This window comes from Schistocerca gregaria, chromosome 4 (genome assembly GCF_023897955.1).
Source record: "Schistocerca gregaria isolate iqSchGreg1 chromosome 4, iqSchGreg1.2, whole genome shotgun sequence".
Classification (NCBI taxonomy): Eukaryota; Metazoa; Arthropoda; class Insecta; order Orthoptera; family Acrididae; genus Schistocerca; species Schistocerca gregaria.
Window position 1 is genome coordinate 769,321,057 of NC_064923.1, and position 22,190 is coordinate 769,343,246.

The 22,190-nt window shown below is 39.0% G+C and overlaps 1 protein-coding gene across 2 annotated transcripts in view; it reads right to left on the reverse strand.

Moving 5' to 3' along the window:
- LOC126365916 (catenin alpha) overlaps nucleotides 1-22,190 on the reverse strand; it is a 144,034-nt gene that overhangs the window by 30,100 nt on the left and 91,744 nt on the right. For both annotated transcript variants that reach the window (XM_050008656.1, XM_050008655.1), the window contains 5 exons: nucleotides 18,976-19,091; nucleotides 9,541-9,658; nucleotides 7,005-7,254; nucleotides 4,167-4,367; nucleotides 1,336-1,487 (listed from right to left, as the gene is read on the reverse strand). In XM_050008656.1, the coding sequence (XP_049864613.1) occupies nucleotides 1,336-1,487; nucleotides 4,167-4,367; nucleotides 7,005-7,254; nucleotides 9,541-9,658; nucleotides 18,976-19,091 (837 nt within the window). The remainder of the gene's footprint in view (nucleotides 1-1,335; nucleotides 1,488-4,166; nucleotides 4,368-7,004; nucleotides 7,255-9,540; nucleotides 9,659-18,975; nucleotides 19,092-22,190) is intronic.

Consider the following 22,190-nt stretch of genomic DNA (forward strand, 5'->3'; position numbering starts at 1 on the left):
AAAAAAAATTTATATGATTGTGGTCTCCCATAAAGGAAAGATTACAATGAACTAGTTCCCATACAATCCATAATAAGCAATTAAAAAGTAAACTAATCACTTCAGAAGCATTGACACTGTTAGACAGATACGTCTTTCTTCGAAAAGCTCTTTGAGGTATCAGTCACAGAGGTACACAATACTTTTTGCCAAGTAAGTTAATGTAAACAGATTCACTTTAAAGAAAATTAAGGGGAAAGGAGGAGGGGGAGAGAGCAACAATTTACTTAGTTCACTGTTTAAACACAAGGTACAGCACAGCATAAAGCACTTTGTACTGACAGGCATGGGATAGGTGTAGGCAGGCACCAGATTAGATGATCAGTAGCTGCTTCTATTGAGATTTTCACTCTGCAGCAGAGTGTGCGCTGATATGAAACTTCCTGGCAGATTAAAACTGTGTGCTCGACCGAGACTCGAACTCGGGACCTTTGCCTTTCGCGGGCAAGTGCTCTACCATCTGAGCTACCGAAGCACGACTCACACCTGGTCCTCACAGTGTTACTTCTGTCAATATCTCGTCTCCTACCTTCCAAACTTTACAGAAGCTCTCCCCTGCACCTATCTTCCCTTTTTGTTCCATAGTTCCATGTGAGGTGATCCTCAAGGATGTAGAGCATGTCATAAAAACAAAAATACACAATATATATTTATAAGGCATCTAACCTAGACTTCCAGCTGTGTTACAGATCAGTCTCTCACTCCAACTTATATTCCAAAACAAGTTGTCAGTGTTCCACTCTTTTGCACATATATGACCACAAACACCACAATACCAATACACCACAGGACAAAGCCAATATCCAGTATCGGTACAGTCAATTGACCCTACAATTCGATAAAGAAATTTTGACAATGGAGTAGGAATTGGTCACCAATAAATCTTTTAAGCTCCTCTGAACTCAATAAGTAGCTTAACTTTTTATGGCTGCTGGTAAGTTATTGAAAATTTTTCTTTGTGAACAATGTACACCTTTCTTCAAAAAAGCAAATGATTTTAAATCTTTATGCAGATTATTATTACACGTCTAATATTTCACGAGCTGAGTCGTTGATTCAAGAAAGAGATATGCAAATCATATCATATGAATTTATTGAACTGTTCCTAATATGTCTACTAGATGTTTCCAACATTACCTAATATTCCACTGCCACTCTTATGTAATGTTTATGCACATATAAAATTTGTTCCATTGCAAAAACAACTCTTACTCTAAAATTACTGACCACAAAGCATATTACTGATAGTTGTCATATATAATGAGTAAATATTTGTTAGAAAAAGCAAACACTCACTCTGTTCATTAGTACAGCTCTTCTTATTTCTCTAACACCATCATATACAAGTCGAGATGCATCTATGAACTCATTCTCATCCACGTCCTTGGGTGGATTGGAAGACAAAGCATCTACCGCCACCTCAACTCGCTGAGCAAAATTTGGCATCACTGCACCACAGAACAAGTCATATAAATGCAAATGTGTGTTATTAACACTTTAAAGTAAGAAAGTTCAATATTATTTACCTAATCTTATAAGCAGTACCTCAAAATTCGCACCCACATTCATCATCATGTGATACCGCTTCGGTTTATAAAGCAGAAACATTCTTCCTCAGCATGCTATATCATTCACTGTTAGCAAGTAAAACCTCAAAGGAAGTACATGATGTGGCTACACTGCAGGATTAGGCAAGTTGTTTAAGCTTACTCATACTCAAAAACACTATTTATTGCTAAATAGTTCTGTCGCCACTTGGTGAGTAGATTTTTATCCATCCAATTAAATAATGAATAGTAACCTGTAATTTCAACAGCCAAAAGCTTCAGAGTTCTGAGTTCACTCAGACACTGAGTCTGGTGAGTACCTGTTAGAGCCTCAGAAGCATTTTTAATATTAAACATGGATGTCCTATGTTATAACATAACAGTTAATTGTACGGCTTCTGGCTTATAATGTAATTTGTATTTCTTATATGTGGTTCACCATCTTGCACTATTTCCACATCACATGCTTTACCATACTGTTTTTGCAAGTTATAGATCTCACAATATTTTGAAAAAGAGTATTTTTCTCATAAAATCCAATGCCACATTTGTTGTGACGAGCTTCAGTAAAAGATAAAAGAATAAATAGTTGTCTTCTTTTCAAGATACTATAAATAGAGATAATTTAACTCAATTTTAATATGTTGTAGCTTTGAGTAAAATGCAACATTCTATACATAACAAATCACTGTATATAAATTTCAATTAAGTTACAAAATATATTTCTGAATAAGTGTTGACACTAGTTATATCTGCAGCCAGATTCTTTTCACTTTCACTCAGGGGACCACAGGAATTTGCAGATAAAAATTTAAAATTTGAAAGCAAGGTTAACTCTTATGTGTTTGGTGAATAATACTTCAGAATATAACCAGTATTATGATTCAAAAGTTAACACAGGAGTAACGTTCGTTTTATATAATAAGCTGTTTACTTTTTACTTTATTTTCTATTAATGCACATTATATTGTGCTTTGTCAGGGATTTTCTATTACAATTCTTTTCTGGCTGCAATATTGTCTTATCATGGTACTAGCTTTTCACTAGTTTTTTTTTAAGGATAGTTACTTGCCAATATTTATTACGTCAGAAATGTTTGCAGTTATTTGCTGTAATTTACAAAAGTGTATGATCTTACATGATTACAAGCATTACTGCATACAGAAATACTATGCACACCACAATTTTTCAATTAAATGTTATTTTTATGCATTATTTAGGAATAAAGGAGATGACTCACCAAAAGGCAGAAGCATTGCATTTTCGATAGATACACAAACAAAAGGTACAGAGCTTTGCTAGCTTTCCAAATGAAATTCCTTTTTCAAGCTTGTAGGAGAAACACACACACACACACACACACACACACACACACACTAACTATTGGGTGGGGGATGTGGGGACAGTGAGTTATCTTAGATTTAGGGCAGGGAGGTTACAGGAGCAAAGGCTGAGCAGTGCGGATAGCTCCCATCTGCACAGCTCAGGAAAGCCGGTGGTGGTGGGGAGGATTCAGATGGCACGGGTCGTAAAGCAGCCTTTGAAATCTCGAATGTTGTGCCCCTAGTCGACGATGTTTTTGGCAACAGTCTGGTGGTGTTAATTCATGCTGGTTGACAGCTGGTTGGTTATCATACCAATGTATAAGTGCTGTGCAATGGTTGCAGCAGAGCTGGTATATAACATGGCTGCTTTCACAAGGGGCCAAACCTCAGCTGGCGTATATACGCCTGTGACGGGACTGGAGTAGGAAGTGCCGAGTGGGTGGATTGGGTAAGTCTTGAATCTGGGTCTTTCCACAAGCATATGATCCCTGTGGCAGGAGATTGCAGATGGGAGTGGCATAGGGATGACTAAGATGTAGTAGAGATTGGGTGGGCTGCAGAACACCATTTTGGGAGGGGATGGAAGTACTCGGGTAGGATGTCTGTCATTTCAGAGCATGATGATAGATAATCAAACCCCTGACATGGTTCAGATCTTCCAGTCCTGGGTGGTATTGGGTGACAAGGGGTGCTTCTTTGTGGTTGGTTCTTGGGATGGGTGTGAGGATCGGGTGTGTGGGGGGATATGGCATGGGTGATCTGTTTGTGTATTCGGTCTGGAGGGTATTACCTGCCTGCGAAGGCCTTTGTGAGGCCTCCAGCATACTGGGCAAGGAAGTTCCCATCACCACAGATTCAACTGCCATGGGTGGCGAGGCTGTATGGGAGGCGGTGGCAGCTGTCAAAGTGCAAGTACTGCCAGTGATTGGTGGGTTTGATGTGAACCAAGGTGTGGATGAGACCATCTCTCTCAGATCTACATCTAAGAATGTGGCACGATGGGTGAAAGAGGACCGGGTGAAGTGGATGGGAGAGAAGGTGTTGAGATTGCGGAAGAATGAGGATAAGGTGATCTGGGCTTCGGTGCAGATTATAGAGATGTCATCAATAAACATGAACCAGACCAGGGTTTCCTCTAGATGGCCCAGAAGAGGCTGACATAGAAGGGTGCCATGAATTTTTTTGTATTTCACTTAATTTATGCGAAAAACAATATGTACTGTTTATGACAAAACATAATGCATTGTTCTCTTACCTTGATCTCTCAATACTTTAACCGCCTCTAAAACTCTCTCTGTATATATTCCTGGTTCATAGTTATCCATTTCTGCCCCCACAACATTGCAAACACGAGATGAGCGGCCACGAATGGCTCCCGCGGTGCGATCTAAGGTGTCGGCATCCCCTTCTTGAAGTGCCAACACGCACTTGTTCACATCTTCAAGAATATGGTTTTCTGAAAACAAGCACAAGAAACTTGAGAAATAACAGAGCATTACTTTTAAAAGACATAAGTTATTTATTCCCTAACAACTTCCTCTTTCACCGAAAATCGTGTGCAAGATTTTTAAGCCAAGTGTCACAAAATACCATGATCATTCATCACAAAAATATTTCAGGCAATTGTGACTAAAAATTAATCTGTACATCAGATCTTATAATTACTGTCTTCAAGAACAAGATCTGCTGTTCAATGCAAAGCCATATATGTTACTCTTTTTTAACAGGGTACCAAGCAGCATCTCATAATATACAAAGAGAAAACCCAATACAATGCATTAAATTCTGCGAGGGCAAAGCACACTGAAGTGGAAATGTAATTTACAGCTGTTCCAACTGGGTGGCCAGAGTTCTAAGAAACAGCCCTGAAGTCGTTGGGGGAAATGCATCTAGTACTACGCAAAATTACATTGGCATCCCCAGGCTTCAGAAGGGAAGACTGGCCTCAGGAGTGGACGCACCCTGCAGAGACAAAAGATCCACACTACCAGTTACTGCAGCTACTTCGCAGAACTGACAAGACTGCTGGCCTCACAGGAACTGCCAAGAATAACTGAGGGACAGTAAATACATTTAGGGTTTTTTGTGAACATCCCTGAATATGCTGGCATCCTGAAAGTAAAGCAACAAGAAACATGGAGGGGAGAGAAAGATGATGAGAATTTTGAAAGAATATTCACAATTGATGAAGATACTTCATGCATCCACCCAATCACGAAAAAACACTGGTTTGGTGTTACAGACAATGTGGAAAGTAGGACAGCACAAAACTAATATAAGATTCACCTTGTTGTCTGAATATATTACTTCTATGTTGGAAAATCAAACAATGGAAGCCCAGGATGGAACAACAACAATATGGAAAGGACAGATTGCTACTCACCATGAAGAGTATTCATTGAATCACAAATAGCCTCATTGAAAAAAAACACAAGAAACATTATCCAGTTTTAGACAAAGGCCTTCTTCAGAAGTAGAACACACACAACTCTCACATATATGGTCACCTGCTATCTTGGTAAGCTCAGCAGACAAAATGTTAGTTATTCCCTTAAAAGATCACAATAGTCACTTTTTAGTCCTCCAGGTAGTATAGAATTGGTACCAGACAATCAAGTGACACTACACTGCTGACCTAAGTTGAGACAGTGAAGTGGTGTTTACGGGCCGGAGAGTTGTATGGAGGTGGGTTAATGTGGAGACATGAAACAATGGCAGAAAGGCTCTATTGTGTTTGGGCATGACCACAACCATGAAGCTATGCATTGTTGGTTTATCCACATAGACTATCCTATGTGTCTACACAGCACAGTGTACTTCTCAGAGCCATGTAACACGCTGTAAAGATGCTGACTGTAATATGATCTTAGCCGACTGGGACCATAGATGAGTCTCCCGCTAACCTATCCTAATTACCAAAGACAATCGGTCTCAAACTTGACAGAAATTTTGGTATACCTGACTGCAGGCCAATCTCAACTAGATTCCATGTAAACAATGTAAAGTCAACTGCCTGCAATGGACTTTTATAGTTAAGGTACTTCACAAATGTATATAGAGCTGCACAGCTTCAGTGAGCCAAATAACATAGAAACTGCGCATTTGGTGGCTTGGGTGGTAGTGAGGTACAACAAGTTACAACTTCCAATTTCCAAATTATGCAACGTGTCGAGCGCACTGACACCCCAATGAGGCACTTAACCTGCAGTTTGAGGAGGATGGCGATGGTTTTATGATGTTCTAGGAATATGTTTTTCGAACCGAGGCTTGGATCTGCTCACTCAGGTTAAAGTTAACATGATGCAGGATGTTTATTTCAACACAATTTCTTCTATATCCTCCACGAATGTAACGACAACAGGTGGATTCGTAGAAGTCGGCCAAGTCATATAAATACCAAAGAAAATAATAATAGCAAAGAAAATGTCTGGGACCTTTTGGAACAGTAGCTGAAACTTAGCATTCAACATATCTACAATTTGATTGCTCTACAGAATCTCCAACAGTCGCCTGGATATGTATTACCTGACAAAAATTGAGGTCTCTCTTCCTCACCAAAGCCCGAACTGGTGTTCGTTATGTTAATCTAATGTCTTCTGATCAAATATAAGGAAGTACGACAGCACAAGGCTTTGAAGTAAAAGTAGTATACATGACTATGAACGAGGGGGGGAAGTCGGCAACACGGAGTTTTTGCATCTTCTATCTCAAGATCACAGTGAAAGTGTTATTACATATATCAAATAAGTTGCTGGTAAGTTCCTATGGGACCAAACTGATGAGGTCATCAGTCCCTATGCGTACACACTACTTCCTCTAACTTAAAGGACAACACACATACACACACCCACGTCCAAGAGAGGACTTGAACCACTGATGGTAGGAGCCGTGTGAACCCTAGCAAGGCACCACAGACCGCGCAGCTACCCCACACGGCATCAAATAAGGTATGAAAAAAAAATGGAACACACAACTATGCAAGGTTTGCAAAGAATTGTACTTTTTTGCAAATATTTATAACTGTTATAGAAGCTGTACTGAACGCTATCTTACCTATTACGTTATTGAAGTATAAATTAATGCACATATTTACCTGAGACCGCTAAGAAATCATCAATAGTAGTGATATCATCAACAGCCTCTGTCAAAATCCGCACTTGGTTTTCCCATGCATCACGGAAGACGTCCATATTTTCTTGAGCAACTTTTGAACGTGGCCTGGCTGCCAAAATGCGTGCTGCATTTATTACTTGAGGACAAAGATTCTCTATCTGTGCAGCAGCGTAACGTACCATCTTAACTCCATCTTCATTTCCAGACATGCTGCATGCTAAATTGGCAACCTGCAAACCAGAGAGATTTATTTAGACTAAACGAAACTTTCCAAGTAAGGTATTCATCAGGATGGCCCATGTTATGGCAGCTACATTTAAAGTATAATAAGCAAAGACAAAAATGTAGGCTAGATACACAACAACAACAACAGAAACACATCATTTTGTGTGCGTGTGATGCTTCTGAATTAATATTTCAGCTGCAGAATGTGGTTCTCACTGGGATGAGAGGACTTACAGCCTCTTTAATGTCTGGTGCACATGCATAACATGCACACCAGAGCCACCAACTCCCAACAACTGTCTCCTTATCTTCATTCTAAGAACTTTGATGACACATTTCAAAACTTTCATTGTAATTAACTAGTTAGCATTTAACCTATTATGTTGTAGTTGGACAGGTATGTGCCGCTAATCTTCAAGTCATCAAGCGTGGGCACTTTAGTAGTACTACACCTGCTGATGTCATCAGATATCAATTAATGCTATTGATGGTATTGAATTCACACATCCGGTGTCAAAGACATGTCAGCTACTTGACAGTTGAGTGGGTTTCTCTTTCTTGTAAACAAAAATTACTCAAGACAAAATTTTACTTTTCTCAGTTAGTCATACACTCTATTTTTACCATTATCATATCTGCGTCTTTGCCTTTAGCATATTTTACATCAAGTAGGCTGTAGTCAGAGGGCAGCTAATAACAAACTTGACTTTTTAATAACATAGCAAATTAAATACTGTGTTCATAATCAGGATGATGATGCTCAACTCTCTGGCCATCTTAATATAGGTTTAGACAGTATTATGAAAACAATAGATTGCTACCCACTATCATCTTAATATAGGTTTAGACAGTATTATGAAAACAATAGATTGCTACCCACTATATAGCAGAGATGTAGAGTCGCAGACAGGCACAACAAAAAGACTCCTGAACAAATAAGCTGTCAGCCAGACGACTTTCTACTGAAGGAGGCGCCGCCATCCCGACCCCCTCCCCCAAACACACGCGCAAAATCACTGGTCTGTCCTCAGTGGCCAGACGCAGTGGAGGCCTCTTTCAGAAGAAAGCCCTCTGGCTGACAGCTTATTTTCTCAGGAGTCTTCTTATTGTGCCTGTCTGTGACTCTACATCTCCACTATATGGTGAGTAGCAATCTATACTTTTCATAATACTGTCATTATTCCATCCTGGATTTTTCATTGTCTAATACAGGTTTTCTGTAATTTCTCTAGACCACTTCTGGCAAATAATGTGATGGACCCTTCACAAAGGTCATGGGCAATTCCCTCCTCTACAACTGTCCAACTGTAAATGATCAAAGGCAAAGGAATGTTGTATTTGATTCTTCTCCATAACAGTTTCTCAATTGTTATTGTAACAATTACAATAAGGTACAACCAACCTCAAAACAATGGGCAAAATACTCTAAAAACTGATTATGTGGAGCACACGTTTTATCTGCCATTTCTTTCACTGCTTCTCGTAATTTCAGATGGATATAATGTCCATAAACAGATCTGCTTCACACAGTAAGGTAGAGTGCATTTCAGGTAGTAGTCTATGAATTAGAAAACTGACCCTGTGAGGAACAGTAGTGCAGAAGAAAGAACAACAGAAACATGAATCAAGATCGTCATCATATTTCTTCTTCTTTATACTTCTTCCTCTTCCTCTCCTTCATATGCAACATAAAGATCCCCAGTCATCAGTAAGTACCATCACAACTAAGAGCTTTCCAATTTCCTGAACATTTCTTCATTTTTCAAAGTTTTGGAACCCCTCAGACTGCAGCGTTCATCTAGTTGAACTCAGCTTAAAAACATGGCATTTCTCAGACATAATAACCCATATACCTAAGTGAAATCAAACAATGGAAAGTCCAGGATGAAATGTAACAACACGAGAGAAGGAAAGTTGCTGCTCACCATATAGCGGAGATGCTGAGTCGCGATAGGCACAATGGCCAAAAGCTATGGTTGTGCGAATCTTTTTATTGTGTCTATCGCGACTCAGCATCTCCACTATATGGTGAGCAGCAACTTCCCTTCTCTTGTATTGTTACATACCTTAGTAAAAAATTGAGAAACATGATAAATATACTGATTGCTGCCTGTTTGAAAAATGTCTACTTAAAATAACTCTCATAATTTTACAAGTATCATACCATGCTTTTTGTAACAAACAGTGTTTACAACTAAAAATATTTTGAGACTTCCAAGGCGTACTCTAAATAACAAGAAGTGCTTAAGAAGTTGAACACTGTAACAAATTCAAAAATGTAAAATTTTTACCTCGACCAGTTTATTTGCATGTTCAGTGAAGACTAGGGCGTATTCTTCAACTTCCTTTTCATTTCCTGCCCTGGCTGCTTCAATGAGGACAAGAAGCGGAACGTTGGTCTCCAAGAAACTAAAATAAAATTGCAATATAGTTTAAGTAGCTAACTTAAAAATAACTTAATGAATAAATACATTAATGCTTAACAGATTTAAAAAATGCTTTTAACTGCTAATAGCACAATTATACAACAATGTCACCATTAAAATGATGTATCACAATGAGCCTGACTTGTTCAAAAAATTTGCAAAGATAGTCCTATTGCAGTGTAAAAACATTTGAACTTTATTATATTAATGTCACCAAAAATTTATCAATGTATCTGACTGGGGAAAAAAGTATCCACAATGAAACAAACGTTTTGTCCATTTTAACCACAGATAACTCTTTAAAAATGTGATGACATTTTTTCTGTTTTGCAGTACTCTGGTACATCAGCTCACAGATACTTAACATTCATACAAATAACTATCTTCAACACTTTTCAAGACAGTGACATACCAAGGTGACATCAGTTGAAAATATACTCTTCTATATCATCAATAAAATACACTTCCATTTGTCACACTGGACCCTCCACATTGGTGATATCAAAGAATCATTTTCAGCGTTTTAATATGTCACCTTACCGGTATAAGCTCAACAATGTCTAGTCAGCAAGAATGAACGTATACCAATTACGCACAACAATTTGCATACATTTGAAATTCAATTTGTTCTTCAAATTTTTTGCAGTTGTTTCTGTCATCTATGTCTTTCTTTCCTTCTTATCCTGCAATTGTAACTTCATGGAAAAAGAGAGAATTTTATCTTCTTCACGATACTGTACATCAGCTGTCCTTTGTTAGACACTGAATTGATTATGTTATCATCCTTAAATGGGAAGAAGGTAAATTCTGACAAGAATGGACATTATCAAACCATTAGTTTAAAGATTTGCAAAATACTGATATAAATAATTCGCTGAAGACTAGTAGAAGCTGTCCTTGTGTAAGATTAGTCTGGGTTCTGAACATGTAGGAACATTTAAGGCAATACTTATTCTGTGAATTACCTTTAAAGATAGCTCGTAGAAAGGCAAACAAACATTTATAGCATTTGTAGATGCAGAGAAGGACTTTGAAAATGCTGACTGGAATACACTTTTTGACATTATTAAGACATCAGGGATAAAACATAGTAAATGAAAGGTTATCTTCAATTTGCACAGAAACCACACAACAGCAATAAAAGTCGAAGACACAGATGACAAGTGGCAGTCGAGAAGAGAGTGAAACAAGAATTTTGCTTTACCCAATGTTATTCAATCTCTACATTGAGCAAGCAGTAAAGAAAATCGAAGAGAAATCTGTAAAGGAGATTCAAGTTCAGAGAAAGTTAATAAAAAATTTTAAGATATGCCACAGACATTTTAATTCTGTAAGAGATGTCAAAGGACTCTGAAAACAAATTGACAGAATCAGTGGTGTGATGAAAGTGGTTTTAGTATTAATATCACAAGAGAGAGATGAAGTCACCTTAAATCAAGTGATGACGTGGGAATTAGATTAGTAAATCAGACACTGAAAGCAGTAGATGAGTTTCACTCTTTGGCTCAGGAAAATAACTGACAATGGCTGAAGTAGAGAGGATATAAAATGCAAACTAGCAACAAGGTGAGCAAAGTTTTTCTGAAAAAGAGAACTGTGTTAGGATCAAATATAAATTTAAGTGTTAGAAAAGCTTTTTCTGAAGGTCATATGTATAGCACTGAATGGAAGTGAAACATGGACAGTAAATGGTTCAACCAAGAACAGACTAAAAGATTCTGAAATGTTGTACTATTAACAAAAAATTAAAAAAGATGCTGAAAATTAGGTGGGTAGATTGGGTAACTAAGGAAGAGGCACAAAAACAAATTGGAGAGAAAAAAAATTATTTCATAACTTGAGTAGAAGAACAGTTCGCTTGACAGAGGACATTCCCAGCCTCTGCTATCTTCCGCCCTCCTGGCAGAGCCAGCTGCACAGGCCTTGTCTCCTTTGACAGTCGATCCGCTGCTGAGAAATCTCACACCCTCTCTGGTTTTGCGCCACAATTCACGGCACAAACCAGCCATTTTCGGCCCTAAGGGCCTTTTCAGGGGTGAGGGATATAGTATCCTCACCAGTGGACATCGAGATGGATGCAGATGAGTATGGGTATCACAGTGGAACAGGGCAGAACACTGCCATGGGAATGGAGGGGGGGGGGGGGGGGGGGGTGCTTAGGTGATCTATTGGAGGGGCAGAGCCACTGCCTAATGAGTTTACTTGCCAGTGACAACAAGCCAGTCCAGGCAGTCATTACATCTACATCTAATGTCTGCAAACAACTGTGGAGGGCATGATTAGAGGCTACATCCCACTGTAGCAGTTATTATGGTTTCTTCCTGTTCCGTTCAAAAATGGGGCATGCGAAGACTACTTGTCTGAATGCCTCTGTGCATGCTATAATTATTCTAAACTTGTCTTCAAGGTCACTGGGTGAGAGGTATGTTGTAGGACATTAATAGAATCATCATTTAAAGCCGGTTCTTGAGCAGCACTCAAGTCAATCAGTGCTATATATATGCAGTTGCTTTTACAAGTAAACCACTCTCTCCTAAAATTCTCCCAATAAACCAAAGTCAACCCTTCGCCTTCCCTACCACAGTTCTCACATACTTGTTCCATCTCATATTGCTTTGCAACATTACACTCAGATCTTTAAACGACTTGACTGTGTCAAGCAGGTCACTAATAATACTGTAACCGAACATTACAGGTTTGATCTTCGTAGTCATCAGTATTAACTTATATTTTTCCATATTTAGGGCTAGCTGCCGTTCATCACACAAACTGGAAATTTTGTCTAAGTCGTCTTCTATCTTCCTACAGTCACTCAACTTCAACACCATGGCATCCTCAGCAAACCACCTCAGATTGCTGCCCACCCCGCCCGCCAAGGCTATTTATGTGTATAGACAACAACAGCGGTCTTATCACACTTCCCTTGGGCACTCCTGCCAATACCCCTGTCTCTGATGAACACTCGCCATCGAGGACCACATACTGGGTTCTATTATTTAAGACGTCTTCGAGCCACTCACATTTCTGTGAACTTATTCCGTATGTTCATGACTTCATTAACAGCCTGCAATGGGACACCACATCAAATACTTTCTGAAAATCTAGGAATAAGCAATCTGTCTGTTGCCCTTCATCCATAGTTCGCAGTACACCATGTGAGAAAAGAGCAAGCTGAGTTTTGTATGAACAGTGATTTTTAAAACCATGTGGATTCGTGGACTTAAGCTTCTTCGAACTGAGAATGTGTTCAAGGATTCTGCAACAAACAGACGTTAGGGATATTGGTTTTGCGGGTCTGTTCTTTTACTCTTTTTTTATATATTGGAGTCATGTGCACCTTTCTCCAGTCATTTGGGACTTTGTGCTGGGCGAGAGATTCACGACAAATGCTAGCTAGTAAAGAAGACAATGCCACAGAATAATTTTTGTAAAATAGAACTGGGATTCCATCCAGACCAGGTGATTTATTTACTTTCCAATCTTTCAGTTGGTCAATTACCATAGTTTCCAATTGAGCACATTTGGGGCATCATCGGATGGTAACTATAGCCTCCATCCCACAAACTGACATTAGGCATCTGCAAAACACAATGAATGCATGTTTGCATGCTTGCATTCAACATTCTGGTGGTTACACTGGTTAGTTATGTACCAGCATTTCGCATTTGCAACAGCTTATCTCGCATTTACATTAACCTGTGATCTTACAATGTTGATCACTTAAATATGTTCCCCAGCAAACATATTCCCGAAATTTCATTGCTCTATATTAACTCTCTTTTGTTGTTGCAATGCTTTTTCTGTCAGTGTATTTGCAACTAAAAAGGAAAGGGGGGAAGTGACAGTGGTACACGACCTGCTCTCTGTCACACACCACAAGATGGCTTGCGGAGTACAGGTACACATGTAGATGCAAATGTAGATTTAGTGCACATATTGAACAGGGGGATGAATTCCACAGCCTTCAAAGAGTTTGTGATTTCCCACCTTTGTCAGAATATACTGATAAGCTGTAGGAATCTGGGGTGAAAGGACGTTCTTATTATTTGTTTAACTCCATATTTACTCCGTCTATTCCTGCACATCTCCTTTCTATTTTAGCGAGTTTTGTAGTTAACCCATTGTCAATAATTACAACTTTTTTCTTCTTCACAACACACAATTTCCACTATCATCTTGCCTGCACCACAACTCTGGATAACTTCTAGTCCACTGATTATATTCAGTTTTGCTGTACCTTTTCACGACTGGTTTTGTCTCACATTACCTTGTATGCCAATGTTAATTTCCATGTTTGTGGTGTTCAGTATTGGAGATGAATATGACCAAGGAGTCTTGATGGGTCTGTCATATAAGTTGCCTGGAATAATTCTGTTTCTGTTTATATCCATTTCTGCCTCCTGTATATTGTTATGCAGCTCTTCTTTCTCTTTTATAGCTGGTTCATTTCTTCATCCCATATTCTTAACTTTTTTCCTTTTTATTCTCTCTCTCTTTTATCCTTTTCCCTACTGCTCCTTTTGCTGCATTTTTATATAGTTGCTTATGCTGTCCCACTCTTCATCAATACCACTGCTAGTTGTTGCTTTAGCTAGATATTAATTTAATTGGTTTAGGTATAATATCCCTATATCAGTCTCTCTTTCAATATGCAACAACAGATGTATAATTCATTGACATATTTATAAAGACAGTAGCAAAGAAGTAATAAATTTAAAAGTTATGCACAATACATAAGTTCTCAAGCATCTCTGCAACCATGATATCACATCTCATGAACTGTGGGTTATACCATGACATAATTTTGCAGGTGCCTTTAGTGGTGTATGTGGATATTATCTACAAAATTTACTGTGAACAGAGTTCGTAGCATAGAAATAATAAATTTAAGCATCTACATCTACATCTACATGACTACTCTGCAATTCACATTTAAGTGCTTGGCAGAGGGTTCATCGAACCACAATCATACTATCTCTCTACTATTCCACTCCCGAACAGCGAGCGGGAAAAACGAACACCTAAACCTTTCTGTTCGAGCTCTGATTTCTCTTATTTTATTTTGATGATCATTCCTACCTATGTAGGTTGGGCTCAACAAAATATTTTCGCATTCGGAAGAGAAAGTTGGTGACTGAAATTTCGTAAAAAGGTCTCGCCGCGACGAAAAACGTCTATGCTGTAATGACTTCCATCCCAACTCGTGTATCATATCTGCCACACTCTCTCCCCTATAACGCGATAATACAAAACGAGCTGCCCTTTTTTGCACCCTTTCGATGTCCTCCGTCAATCCCACCTGGTAAGGATCCCACACCGCGCAGCAATATTCTAACAGAGGACGAACGAGTGTAGTGTAAGCTGTCTCTTTAGTGGACTTGTTGCATCTTCTAAGTGTCCTGCCAATGAAACGCAACCATTGGCTCGCCTTCCCGACAATATTATCTATGTGGTCCTTCCAACTGAAGTTCTTCGTAATTTTAATACCCAGGTACTTAGTTGAATTGACAGCCTTGAGAATTGTACTATTTATCGAATAATCGAATTCCAACGGATTTATTTTGGAACTCATGTGGATCATCTCACACTTTTCGTTATTTAGCGTCAACTGCCACCTGACACACCATACAGCAATCTTTTCTAAATCGCTTTGCAGCTGATACTGGTCTTCGGATGACCTTACTAGACGGTAAATTACAGCATCATCTGCGAACAGTCTAAGAGAACTGCTCAGATTGTCAACCAGGTCATTTATATAGATCAGGAACAGTAGAGGTCCCAGGACGCTTCCTTGGGGAACACCTGATATCACTTCAGTTTTACTCGATGGTTTGCCGTCTATTACTATGAACTGCGACCTTCCTGACAGGAAATCACGAATCCAGTCGCACAACTGAGACGATACCCCATAGCTCCGCAGCTTGATTAGAAGTCGCTTGTGAGGAACGGTGTCAAAAGCTTTCCGGAAATCTAGAAATACGGAATCAACTTGAGATCCCCTGTCGATAGCTGCCATTACTTCGTGCGAATAAAGAGCTAGCTGCGTTGCACAAGAGCGATGTTTTCTGAAGCCATGCTGATTACGTGTCAATAGATCGTTCCCTTCGAGGTGATTCATAATGTTTGAATACAGTATATGCTCCAAAACCCTACTGCAAACCGACGTCAATGATATAGGTCTGTAGTTAAATGGATTACTCCTACTGCCCTTCTTGAACACTGGTGCGACCTGCGCAATTTTTCAATCTGTAGGTACAGATATATCGGTGAGCGAGCGGTTGTATGTGAGTGCTAAGTAGGGAGCTATAGTATCAGCGTAATCTGAAAGGAACCTAATCGGTATACAATCTGGACCTGAAGACTTGCCCGTATCAAGCGATTTGAGTTGCTTCGCAACCCCTAAGGTATCTACTTCTAAGAATCTCATGCTAGCAGATGTTCGTGTTTCAAATTCTGGAATATTCCATTCATCTTCCCTGGTGAAGGAATTTCGGAAAACTGCGTTCAACAACTCCGCTTTAGCGGCACAGTCGTCGATAACAGTACCATCGGCACTGCGCAGCGAAGGTATTGACTGCGTCTTGCCGCTTGTGTACTTTACATACGACCACAATTTCTTCGGATTTTCTACCAAATTTCGAGACAATGTTTCGTTGTGGAACCTATTAAAGGCATCTCGCATCGAAGTACGTGCCAAATTTCGCGCGTCTGTAAATTTTAGCCCATCTTCGGGATTTCGCGTTGTTCTGAACTTCGCATGCTCTTTCCGTTGCCTCTGCAACAGCGTTCGGACCTTTTTTGTGTACCACGGGGGATCCGTTCCATCTCTTACCAACTTATGAGGTATGAATATCTCAATTGCTGTTGTTACTATATCTTTGAATTTGAGACACATCTCGTCTACATTCGCATAGTCAGTTCGGAAGGAATGGAAATTGTCTTTTAGGAAGGCTTCTAGTTGCACTTTATCCGCTTTTTTAAATAAAATTATTTTGCGTTTGTTTCTGATGGATTTGGAAGAAATAGTATTGAGCCTAGCTACAATGACCTTGTGATCACTAATCCTTGTATCAGTCATGATGCTCTCTATCAGCTCTGGACTGTTTGTGGCCAAGAGCTCAAGTGTGTTTTCACAACCATTTACAATTTTCGTGGGTTCGTGGACTAACTGCTCAAAATAATTTTCGGAGAATGCATTTAGGGCAATCTCGGAAGACGTTTTCTGCCTACCACCAGTTTTGAACAAGTATTTTTGCCAACATACCGAGGGTAGGTTGAAGTCCCCACCAACTATAATCGTATGAGTGGGGTATTATCATGCTTGATGCAACAGTTTGATTTTGTATCTAACCATTGTTGACATAACTGAACAAGAAAGGTATAATTAACTCACAAGATACAAAGCTAAAATGTGATATCTGAGACACAGTGAACTTCCTCATGTTAGTTTAATAAATTACCCAACTTTTAGCAAATACAGCATGAATAAATTGTACACATAGTTGTAAAAACTATATGGAAACCAAAATAATATGGCACTGCTGACTGGAGCACCCAAGTGAAAGAGTCTCTACATCTACATCTCCAAGCCACTGCATTGGTGAGAAGTTAGTTCACATTGAAACCTTTCTTTTACTATGTTTTTGTGTCTGAATACAACCACACCCAGCAGAGTGGTGGTGGTGGGGGGGGGGGGGGGGGGGGAGGGGGGGGGGCAATGCTGAGGTTAAAATCTAGGCTCTAACTCAATTTTATATCTAGTGTGGCAACTGCTTAAGAAGCAGTCTCAAGACGGTATGCATTCCAGCTCTAATATCCAACTGTGACATAGTCAATCATTCGCTTTTTCATGTGTCATGTGACATGGGGTAACATCGCCAGCCAACAGATGGAGCAACATAAACAAAGTCTCACCATAACTCTGTGATGCACTGCATGGAAATTTTTGGGATTAATCACAGTAATTAACATACAGTCTCATAACTGAGATCCATACTCTGGTGAGGAAAATTTCTCTCATCCCACAATTCAAATAAGCTTCCTTTGGGTTAAGCAGGACTGTGTTTTACAACATTAGTGGGCTTGACTATTTAGAAGTGCTGTCTGATAAGACTCAAACTCTGAAAGTGTTTTGGATGACAATGACAACCAGTGATTTCATGAAGCAGTGACTCACTCACCTTCTTTTAAAAAAATGAGGTAATTGGATAGACAAAAATTTATTCACCAAGTGGCGGCACAACATACACACATATAAGACTATAATTAGGCAATCTTTCAGAGCCAGGGCTCCTTCAGGCAGAAGGACTGAAGGGGAAGGTAGAGGGATGAAGGAAAAGGACTGGAGAAGTCTAGGAAAGGGGTAGATTTCGGGAAAGTAACCTAGAACTGCAGGTCAGATGGGATGCAAAATTAGAGAGATTTGAGTGCGCACGGAGGCTTTCCAGCAGTCGTTCTTCCCGCGAACCATACGCAAGTGGAACAGGAAAGGGAGGTCATGACAGTGGCACGTAAAGTGCCCTCCGCCACACACCGTTGGGTGGCTTGTGGAGTATAGATATAGATGTAGATGAGAAGGAAAAACTGATTGCTAGAACTTGCTTTGGTCGAGATTTGAAAACCTGAGAGCTTGAAGATGGAAGACAGGGTAATAGGGATGACAAAGATTACTGCTTAAACATTGTGCACAAGCTAACAAGAGTAAAAAGATAAGTGAATTGTACTTTACAGAAGCTCTCCTGCGAACCTTGCAGAACTAGCACTCCTGAAAGAAAGGATATTGCAGAGACATGGCACAGCCTGGGGGATATTTCCAGAATGAGATTTTCACTCTGCAGTGGAATGTGCGCTGTTAGGAAACTTCCTGGCAGATTAAAACTGTTGGTAGGAGACGAGATACTGGCAGAAGTAAAGGTGTAAGGACGGGGCGTGAGTTGTGCTTGGGTAGCTCAGATGGTAGAGCACTTGCCCGCGAAAGGTAATGGTCCCGAGTTTGAGTCTCGGTCCAGCACACAGTTTTAATCTCCCAGGAAGTTCCATATACAGGCTTTGTTTATTATACATGATCTTGCAACTGCAAAGCTTCAATAAAACAGGAAATAGACACTATACACACACACACACACACACACACACACACACACACACAGAGAGAGAGAGAGAGAGAGAGAGAGAGAGAGAGAGAATGTTTACATTCAAGCATGCAGCATGTGTGTATTTCAACAAAACAATTATACTGGAATTACACAATTTTAACTTAATATTCTGTTCATTACTTTCTACACAATGCAGAATGCTAACCTATCTGACACGTGATCAACAACCGCCTTCCTTAGTTGCCGTCGGAGGTCTCTTGTCTTGCGGCACATGTGATCTAAGGCTCGCTCCAAGCCTTCACTCTGTTCTTTGGTACCCATCTGTCAAAAAATAAATTAGTCTTGAAATAAATTAGCCTTGAGCAGAATTTTATAATTTTCTGATCTTGATGAAGGTGATAAAAATTAATGATTAAAAACATTAAATAATGGAAAAGACTGTTTGTTGGGTCAGTATGCAACTCAAAGTGTCAACTTTATGGTGAGTAGCAATCTATCCTGTTCATAATATTGTTGAAAGCGAGACTAAAGAGCCTTAGCTGTACATCCCTGCCATCAGCAACAATGAGTATTGAATGCTACATGAAATGATAGAAGTCAGGAATGTAACTACAATCTGAAGACAGATGATGACATTCTTATCAGCTTCACTTGCCACAGATTGATTTCTGAAACTGTGTTATACTCCTAGTAAAAGAAATAAATAAATCATGGCCTAAAGAGGACTGTAGCAGGTTGGTTGAAACATCAGCAATTTAACTTACTTACAAAAATTATACTTATTTATTGAAAAGTTCATTTTTCAAGGATCTGAAACATTTTCAAAATTTACTTATCTATGCCACTTGTATTAGATTCACCAAAACAGAACCACACTGCAACTGTACACTTTTAAATTGGCATTAGGTTGTACAAAGGGTATGGAGGAAGCAGCACTTAAGTTAGTTTTGCTAATGACGAGAAGGGCAAAAGCATTTACATAACTTTTACATTTCACATATCAGAAAACATTTATTACAATTACAACAGCTGAATCATTCAACAATGTCATGCAATTTGCTAAACGAACAACATAAGACAAGCATGGAGAAAAAATGCAGAAAACTCAGCTGTAGGCTTCCACACCACTTATAAAACACACCATGTTGCGTGTTATTTTATCTATAACACAAAAAATTATGTACACAGAGTATCCAATGCTGTTGACAACCAGTTTAACTGTTTCAAAGCAGATTAATGTAATTAGTGCACACTCAGCAAAATAGAGTAAGGAGTAGCTCCAACCCAGGGATCACTATTAGCACCTCATATGCAATAATTTGTATGATTGCATTGGTGCACCTGAACTAATCATTCCCAAGAGGAATGTAGAAGAAGTAACTGCTTCTGGATTATAAAATAATCATAATTCAAAACATTCTCAGCTTTCTTACTCCATCAGTTGATACAACTGCTTAGAGGAATCATATCAGATCATTCTCTGTAATTTCAATGAAGTGGTGTGTCCTCAACATGGTGACCAAATTATCTTTGTGAAAGAGAAATTATGCAATCAAAGGAGGATGGAACAACACTACTGAGAGAAGAGCAAATTGTAATATTTAAAACAGCACCTGATAGTCTCAGTGCAAGCAAGTTACTGCTAATGCTTATTTATTACACTAGCATGACTGTGGCTCAGTTAGGATTTTATGGCTAAAAAGTACTCTTGATATATTAAGAGCACAATGCAATCAAGTAACCTTCATGTAGTCAACAAAATGTACATAAAAAGACTTTAATAAGTTGACAACATCCACACTGATTCTCAGTGACATAGTGGTCATAAAAATAAGTATGATAGGAAATGGGGTGAATTAGAAGATGGTACTAGCTTGGCAATGCTCAAATGTAGTTAATTATATCAAAAAGAATCAACAGCAGTTGTTTCACTATATAACAGAGGGAGCAGGAAGCAACATTATGTGGGGCAATCCCCATTCATGCGGGTAAACATTGGCTCTAATGCAACTGGGCAAAAGTCGGAAAATATTCCTGTTTCTGCCAGGTGGCACCACGTGTACCATTGTCTGCTCTCTTCACGCAACTTAAGAGTGGCTTTCCTAATAGGTGCACAGATAATACCACCACCACCACCAATAAACTTAACTCCATTCTGGTTTCAGGTGTGTGGAACAGCAGCTGGTTGATGAAATGTAATAATGATGTACCAACAGCTGTTATTTTGATACTGTTTTATTAGGAAACTAGTTTCAACATTCCAATCACACCATCATCAGGGTTGTCACATGAATGACACCAAGTACCACTCGCACTTGTATAAGACAAGCCACCAGTACTCTTATCTGGTTCCCCATCAGTACACTTATCTGGTTCCACAGATATCCAAACTTCACGAGCATGTGTGCTCTTCGCATGTGACAGTAATTGTTCATTTGACAGTGGAACTTCATTAGCATGGGTGCTCGTCACTCATGTGACAGCAACTGTTCATTTGACAGTTGATGCCACATGTGTGAAGGGCACAGAGCTCATTAAGTCTGGATATATACAGAACCAGATATCTTATATGGTTCTGTAGATATCAAAACTTCATCAATTGTGTGCCTTGTCATTCATGTGACAGTCTCGATGATGATGTGACTGGAACATCGAAATTGGTTGCCTAATAAAACAGCATAAAAATAACGGCTCTTGGTACTGTATTATTCTTAATTGACCTTTCCAAAACATCTGTTAAAAACTTCTGTCCAAAGAGCTTTAATTTCCTTTTTTGGATAGTTGCTATGAAGTTTCTCTGCTTGCTCATCTCTTTCAAAACACCTAACTGAACTTTTTCTGTTCAAATGGCCCTCATTAGCTTCCTCCAAAGCCACATATGTATCACTTCTCAGCACTTCCTCCCTGTCTTCAATAGTGTTCAGCTTTCACAACATACAAGAGCACTATCCTGATGAAAATCTTGACATTTGTTTTTTTATAATAAATTCCAATTTCCCTTCTGAGTTTCTTCTTTCAGTGAAAGCACAGTAAACTGTTTCATGTTGTTTTTCTATTTTCCATACTGTGTCTGTAGTATTCTTTAGTTAACATGTCTAAAGGAAAAGAATTAACTTTTTTTTATTTCTTTGAATTCTGATATCAGGTTTTCTCATTATTTTATTTACTTACTATAATATCTTTTTTACTATTAGTTTTAAGATCAAAGTATTTCCTGTTGCAAATTTAGAAAATACACTCTGCATGTTTTTCACCATAAGTTACTAAGGCAAACTGCAAAGTTTGTACAGTGAAAGGTAATTCTACTCTTTTTAACTTAACATGTTTTTCCCTTGAAGATCCTTGAACCTTTATAATGAAAAGGTTATACAGATAATAACATATTTAGCATCCTTTTCTCACTTCTATTCTAATGGTAGC